This window comes from Vitis riparia, chromosome 9 (genome assembly GCF_004353265.1).
Source record: "Vitis riparia cultivar Riparia Gloire de Montpellier isolate 1030 chromosome 9, EGFV_Vit.rip_1.0, whole genome shotgun sequence".
Taxonomy (NCBI): Eukaryota; Viridiplantae; Streptophyta; class Magnoliopsida; order Vitales; family Vitaceae; genus Vitis; species Vitis riparia.
The window spans coordinates 13,949,124-13,957,672 of NC_048439.1; the positions used below are offsets into that span (position 1 = coordinate 13,949,124).

General features: G+C 28.0%; 1 protein-coding gene across 1 annotated transcript; it reads right to left on the reverse strand.

Moving 5' to 3' along the window:
• Window positions 1-1,092: 1,092 nt before the first annotated feature.
• Window positions 1,093-2,974, reverse strand: LOC117921841 (receptor-like protein 15). The gene is made up of 4 exons (XM_034839797.1): window positions 2,637-2,974; window positions 1,453-1,608; window positions 1,288-1,362; window positions 1,093-1,187 (listed from the first exon to the last, which is right to left on the reverse strand). Exons 1-4 carry the CDS (start codon window positions 2,953-2,955, stop codon window positions 1,093-1,095), a joined length of 645 nt encoding a protein of 214 aa, XP_034695688.1. The 5' UTR covers window positions 2,956-2,974.
• Between the last annotated feature and the right edge of the window lie 5,575 nt (window positions 2,975-8,549).

Here is an 8,549-nt window from a genome sequence, read left to right on the forward strand (position 1 = left end):
TGGAAACCAAGACAAAAACGACCACTAGAATCCCACTAATTGGGTTAAGTATTACATGATTGTATAAATAATAAGGGTGCATGTATATGTTAGGGTAATGTTTTCAGTCATTATGCTATTAAGGAAGGTATTTCCTTTCTCAGTTTCAGCAAAAACATTTTATTTCACCTTGAAAAGTCATTGCAAAGCTTGAATAATGCAAACTTCTCTCCAATTTCCAATATCATTTATTGGAAATGAGTTTAAATCATTTAAAATAAGTGAAATAAGTTTAAAGTAGTATATAAAAATAATTTATTAATTTTAAATCTATTTTTATTTTACTTAACTTTTTTTTCTTCTAATTTTCTTCTTTATTTTCTTTTCCTCGTATTTTTATGCAAATCAAACATAGCTTAAAGTTATGTTTGGTTCTTGAAAAATATTAAGAAAAGAAAAAAAATATTAAAGAAAATGATTTTATCATGTTTGGTTGTATTGTAGAAAATATCAAATATAATAAAAAATAATTAGAAACTTGTGCATTTTCAAATCTTTCATCTTTATATTGAAGAATTAAAATAAATGAAACAAGTTTAAAATAACATATAAAAATAATTTATTCACTTTAATCAATTTTATATTTTTCTTCTCTTTTTTTCTTTTATTTTTCTTCTCTACTTTCTTCCTCTTTCATTTTCCCTTGAATTTTTTGGAAACCAAGCATAGCATGAATATATATATATATATATATATATATATATATATATATATATATATATATATATATATATATATGTATGTATGTATGTATGTATGTATGTATGTATGTCTATGTGCGTTGTAAAACAATTTTAAAATACTTATAAAACTATATCAATATTATACATGTAAGCATTTATTGATAATCAAGTTTTCAATTACTTATGAAAATATTTGTTATATCAAACATCTTGTGCATGCGTGATGCATTTAATTGAAACTTAAAAATTGAAAGGATGACTTAGACTATTTTATATCAATTTTAATGATATTACAAAAGAAAAGTAACTAATGAGAAGAAATTGTTGGTTAATCTTATCTTTAATTTAATAATAAAATATCAAAAAAATTTCAGCAAGTTAATGAAGTACCTTGCACTAGTTCAAAGCTTTCCAAATGATTGTAGCTTACATCTAGCACTTCCAAATTTCTCAAACTAGCTAATTCTGCAACAAATATGAATCAAAAGAGAGATTCAATTGTTGGCTAATATCGTTAATTTAATAACAAAATATCATAAGTTTTTTTAGCAAGTTAACGAAGTACCTTGCACTAGTTGAAAGCTTTCCAAATTATTATAGCTTAGATCTAGCACTTCCAAATTTCTCAAACTAGCAAATTCTGCAATAAACATGAATCAAAAGAGAGATTAAATAAGGAACATTAAAAGCTAGAAGTATTGCAAAGAAACAATGTGCATATATAACATGCCTTGAATGGGAAAAGATCCATCCAGTCCCATGCTGCGAAGAGCCAATGTCTTGAGTGATGTTATTGAGCCCAAAGATTTTAAGGCACTTCTGTCAAACTCATTACCACTTATGTCCAAGATCTCCAATTTCTTTAAAATTGACAACCCTTTAAATCCTGTAAAATAGAGTAATATAATTTTAATTAGAAGCATGTAATTGCAAGTTGAGATCTTCATACTTAAATTTGTAAGCTTAAATGTCTTTAACATATGAATATGTATCCAAATTTCTAATTCAATTTTATGATTTTTGTGTTTAAATGTTAGAAATAAAAAAGTCCATAGAGCTTCAAAGAGCTTTTGTGATCTTTGTGAATTTAAACATGAAAATTTTCATGCTTTTTACCCTTATAATATGAATCCTAACTAAATAAAGGAAATTATTTTCTAAATTAAAGTTTTTATATTCATTTTAACATCATATGTAGAATCTATCTAATAGGTTTAATTGATTAAATTTTGTCCCTGTAGAAAATGTCATACCAACAGGTTGTGGATGGGTGGAATTTGGAAATGCATAGAAGGTCATGGGTTAGGCTTTACTCTATTCATTGTTATACAAGCCTGACATCAACTTAAAAACAATAAGGCCTAGGCCTTACCCAATGCTAGGTTTTTTTTTTTTTCCTTGTAAATGTGAAATTCTGAAAATGGCAATTCCTCGTTTGAAGGCAATTGTCATAGTCAAATTTTTTTATCACCTTTCTTTAACCAATCTCTATCAATTTGGAATATGGAAATCAAGCTTTATAGGAATGGAAGATAAGGAAAAACAATTTTGTAGAAATGAAAGACAATTATAACTTGTTAATTAATAATTATGAAATTGCTCACTCTGAGTTGAATCCCACTTACTAGGTTGAGTGTGAGATGATGTTGTAAATAACAAGTATGCATATATATATATATATTAGGCTAATGTAATCTATAATATTCTAAAACAATAATTTTTTATTATTCTATTTAAATGTTAATTTACATGTAAAATTTTACTAATTAGTAATTCTTTTTATATTAAATTCAATAGTTATTAGTGACCATCTAGTCTCCATCTAAACACTTTTAAGAACTTGTGCTAGTAGTTCCTAGAGAATGTTTGGAGTACAAGTCAAAAGAAATTTGAAAGGTGAGAGAGCTAACATACCTTCATTCTCAATTAACCCATCAAATGAGTTTGCAGACAAATTCAGATTGTGAAGCTCTTCAAAAGGAAGGAATATAGAGACATTTATTAACCACAATTTGTCATTTTCATAATTGAACCAACCATAGTGATCCAACAAAAGTTGGTGTTGCCTTATATTGTTGAGGGAAAGCTTCTGAACTCGACCTGTGGTGGGATCGCAAACAACTCGCTCCCAATTACAACATTCACTAATGTTGTTATCAATCCATGAAGGGAGAAGAATATCTACATTCTCATCACTCAATTTTAGAAAAGCCTTGAATTCAAGCAAACCCATCTTCTCTTCTTCAATGCAACCTTTGCATCCACATATTTGAACCAAGAGTAGTATGAAAACCAACTTCAAATATTTAGATGACAAACTCCCCATTGAAAGTTCAGACATGAAGTACATAAGAAAGACACTACTAAATTATTCGTGATATGCAATTAGATGAAAAGTATTTAATCTAGTTAGTACATCATGCTTGCCCATTAGTTGTCTTGACTAGTTGTTTGATAGGCCCCACCATGCATGCTAAAGTCTATATTTTGTCCAAAGAGGCTATTTATGGGGAAAGAAATTGTGATCGATACAAATTATAGGGAAGACTTGGTCTCACTTTAACGTGTGCTACATGTTTAAAATATAAAGTCTTTCAAACTTTTTTTTTTTTTTTTCTGAAATTCATTGAAGTCATTATGTTAATATTTATATTAAATCTAAGATTCATCATTCACCCATTTAGTGGTGCAAAAATTAAACTAACTCAAATTCAATTATTTAATTTGCTAACTTAATTTCCATTTCTTTTTCTATTCTTTTTTTATATATCCTTGAAAGTCCTAGATCAAAATCACAAAAATAAAGAAACTTTTTTTAATATTATTTTAATACTCTTAAATTACTAACTACAATATGTGCTAGGTGACTTGAGTTTCGAATTGATGTTAAAATAATAAGGTATTTCTACACCTTTCATGGTGCATTCTATGGTACAACAGAGGTATCATAACATTATTTTATAGAGCATAGAATGTCAGAAAAGCCTATTTTGATTTTTGAAATCCAATAACTAAATTTGATCTTTAAACATGATATAGTCTAAATGAATGGAGCTAAGGTACCTCTATGATACCTTTGAGGATAATTTTGATCCAAATCATGTCTCCCATTGGAAGTTCAGACATGAAGTACATAAGAAAGACACTACTAAATTATTCTTGATATGCAATTAGGTGAAAAGTATTTAATCTAGTTAGTACATCATGCTTGCCCATTAGTTGTCTTGACTAGTAGTTTGATAGGCCCCACCATGCATGCTGAAGTCTATATTTTGTTCAAAGAGGCTATTTATGGGGAAAGAAATTGTGATCGATACAAATTGTAGGGAAGACTTGGTCTCACTTTAACGTGTGCTACATGTTTAAAAGATAAAGTCTTTCAAACCTTTTTTTTTTTTTTTTCTGAAATTCATTGAAGTCATTATGTTAATATTTATATTAAATCTAAGATTCATCATTCACCCATTTAGTGGTGCAAAAATTAAACGAACTCAAATTCAATTATTTAATTTGCTAACTTAATTTCCATTTCTTTTTCTATTCTTTTTTTATATATCCTTGAAAGTCCTAGATCAAAATCACAAAAATAAAGAAACTTTTTTTAATATTATTTTAATACTCTTAAATTACTAACTACAATATGTGCTAGGTGACTTGAGTTTCGAATTGATGTTAAAATAATAAGGTATTTCTACACCTTTCATGGTGCATTCTATGGTACAACAGAGGTATCATAACATTATTTTATAGAGCATAGAATGTCAGAAAAGCCTATTTTGATTTTTGAAATCCAATAACTAAATTTGATCTTTAAACATGATATAGTCTAAATGAATGGAGCTAAGGTACCTCTATGATACCTTTGAGGATAATTTTGATCCAAATCATGTCTCCCATTGGAAGTTCAAACATGAAGTACATAAGAAAGACACTACTAAATTATTCTTGATATGCAATTAGGTGAAAAGTATTTAATCTAGTTAGTACATCATGCTTGCCCATTAGTTGTCTTGACTAGTAGTTTGATAGGCCCCACCATGCATGCTGAAGTCTATATTTTGTTCAAAGAGGCTATTTATGGGGAAAGAAATTGTGATCGATACAAATTGTAGGGAAGACTTGGTTTCACTTTAACGTGTGCTACATGTTTAAAAGATAAAGTCTTTCAAACCTTTTTTTTTTTTTTTTTCTGAAATTCATTGAAGTCATTATGTTAATATTTATATTAAATCTAAGATTCATCATTCACCCATTTAGTGGTGCAAAAATTAAACTAACTCAAATTCAATTATTTAATTTGCTAACTTAATTTCCATTTCTTTTTCTATTCTTTTTTTTATATATCCTTGAAAGTCCTAGATCAAAATCACAAAAATAAAGAAACTTTTTTTAATATTATTTTAATACTCTTAAATTAATAACTACAATATGTCCTAGGTGACTTGAGTTTCGAATTGATGTTAAAATAATAAGGTATTTCTACACCTTTCATGGTGCATTCTATGGTACAACAGAGGTATCATAACATTATTTTATAGAGCATAGAATGTCATAAAAGCCTATTTTGATTTTTAAAATCCAATAACTAAATTTGATCTTTAAACATGATATAGTCTAAATGAATGTAGCTAAGGTACCTCTATGATACCTTTGAGGATAATTTTGATCCAAATCATGTCTCCCATTGGAAGTTCAGACATGAAGTACATAAGAAAGACACTACTAAATTATTCTTGATATGCAATTAGGTGAAAAGTATTTAATCTAGTTAGTACATAATGCTTGCCCATTAGTTGTCTTGACTAGTAGTTTGATAGGCCCACCATGCATGCTGAAGTCTATATTTTGTTCAAAGAGGCTATTTATGGGGAAAGAAATTGTGATCGATACAAATTGTAGGGAAGACTTGGTCTCACTTTAACGTGTGCTACATGTTTAAAAGATAAAGTCTTTCAAACCTTTTTTTTTTTTTTTTCTGAAATTCATTGAAGTCATTATGTTAATATTTATATTAAATCTAAGATTCATCATTCACCCATTTAGTGGTGCAAAAATTAAACTAACTCAAATTCAATTATTTAATTTGCTAACTTAATTTCCATTTCTTTTTCTATTCTTTTTTTTATATATCCTTGAAAGTCCTAGATCAAAATCACAAAAATAAAGAAACTTTTTTTAATATTATTTTAATACTCTTAAATTAAAAACTACAATATGTGCTAGGTGACTTGAGTTTCGAATTGATGTTAAAATAATAAGGTATTTCTACACCTTTCATGGTGCATTCTATGGTACAACAGAGGTATCATAACATTATTTTATAGAGCATAGAATGTCAGAAAAGCCTATTTTGATTTTTGAAATCCAATAACTAAATTTGATCTTTAAACATGATATAGTCTAAATGACTGGAGCTAAGGTACCTCGATGATACCTTTGAGGATAATTTTGATCCAAATCATGTCTCCCATTGGAAGTTCAGACATGAAGTACATAAGAAAGACACTACTAAATTATTCTTGATATGCAAATAGATGAAAAGTATTTAATCTAGTTAGTACATCATGCTTGCCCATTAGTTGTCTTGACTAGTAGTTTGATAGGCCCCACCATGCATGCTGAAGTCTATATTTTATTCAAAGAGGCTATTTATGGGGAAAGAAATTGTGATCGATACAAATTGTAGGGAAGACTTGGTTTCACTTTAACGTGTGCTACATGTTTAAAGGATAAAGTCTTTCAAACTAAATTTTTTTTTTTTGAAATTCATTGAAGTCATGATGTTAAAATTTATATTAAATCTAAGATTCATCATTCACCCATTTAGTGGTGTAAAAATTAAACTAACTCAAATTCAATTATTTAATCTTCTAACTTAATTTCCATTTCTTTTTCTGTTCTTTTTTTATATATCCTTGAAAGTCCTAGATCAAAATCACAAAAAAAAAAAGAAACTTTTTTTAATATTATTTTAATACTCTTAAATTAATAACTACAATATGTGCTAGGTGACTTGACTTTCGAATTGATGTTAAAATAATAAGGTATTTCTACACCTTTCATGGTGCATTCTATGGTACAACAAAGGTATCATAACATTATTTTATAGAGCATAGAATGTCAGAAAAGCCTATTTTGATTTTTGAAATCCAATAACTAAATTTGATCTTTAAACATGATATAGTCTAAATGAATGGAGCTAAGGTACCTCTATGATACCTTTGAGGATAATTTTGATCCTAATCATGTCTCCCATTAGAAGTTCAGACATGAAGTACATAAGAAAGACACTACTAAATTATTCTTGATATGCAAATAGATGAAGGTATTTAATCTAGTTAGTACATCATGCTTGCCCATTAGTTGTCTTGACTAGTAGTTTGATAGGCCCCATCATGCATGCTGAAGTCTATATTTTATTCAAAGAGGCTATTTATGGGGAAAGAAATTGTGATCGTTACAAATTATAAGGAAGACTTGGTCTCACTTTAACGTGTGCCACATGTTTAAAGGATAAAGTCTTTCAAACTAAATTTTTTTTTGTGAAATTCATTGAAGTCATGATGTTAAAATTTATATTAAATCTAAGATTCATCATTCACCCATTTAGTGGTGCAAAAATTAAACTAACTCAAATTCAATTATTTAATTTGCTAACTTAATTTCCATTTCTTTTTTTGTTCTTTTTTTATATATCCTTGAAAGTCCTAGATAAAAATCACAAAAATAAAGAAACTTTTTTTAATATTATTTTAATACTCTTAAATTAATAACTACAATATGTCCTAGGTGACTTGAGTTTCGAATTGATGTTAAAATAATAAGGTATTTCTACACCTTTCATGGTGCATTCTATGGTACAACAGAGGTATCATAACATTATTTTATAGAGCATAGAATGTCAAAAAAACCTATTTTGATTTTTGAAATCCAATAACTAAATTTGATCTTTAAACATGATATAGTCTAAATGAATGGAGCTAAGGTATCTCTATGATACCTTTGAGGATAATTTTGATCCTAATCATGTCTCCCATTGGAAGTTCAGACATGAAGTACATAAGAAAGACACTACTAAATTATTCTTGATATGCAAATTGATGAAAGGTATTTAATCTAGTTAGTGCATCATGCTTGCCCATTAGTTGTCTTGACTAGTAGTTTGATAGGCCCCACCATGCATGTTGAAGTCTATATTTTATTCAAAGAGGTTATTTATGGGGAAAGAAATTGTGATCGATACAAATTATAGGCAAGACTTGGTCTCACTTTAACGTGTGCTACATGTTTAAAGGATAAAGTCTTTCAAACTAATTTTTTTTTGTGAAATTCGTTGAAGTCATGATGTTAATATTTATATCAAATCTAAGATTCATCATTTACCCATTTGGCGGTGCAAAAATTAATCTAACTCAATTCAATTATTTAATTTGCTAACTTAATTTCTATTTCTTTTTTTGTTTACATGTGTGTGTGTGTGTGTGTGTGTGTGTGTGTGTGTGTGTGTGTGTGTGTGTGTGTGTGTGTATCCTTGAGTGTCCTGGATCAAAATCACAAGAATAAAGTAACTTTTCTTATATTTTATTTTAATACTCTTAAATTAATAACTATAATATGTGCTAGGTGACTTTTGTCTTTCAGATTGATGTTAAAATGATAAGGTATTTCTACACCTGTCATGGTGCATTCTATGGTACGAGGTATTGTACCATTATTTTATAGAACATAGAATGTTAGAAAAGCCTATTTTGATTTTTGAAATCCAATAACTGAATTTGATCTTTAAACATGATATAAGCTAAATGAATGGAGCTAAGGTACCTCCAT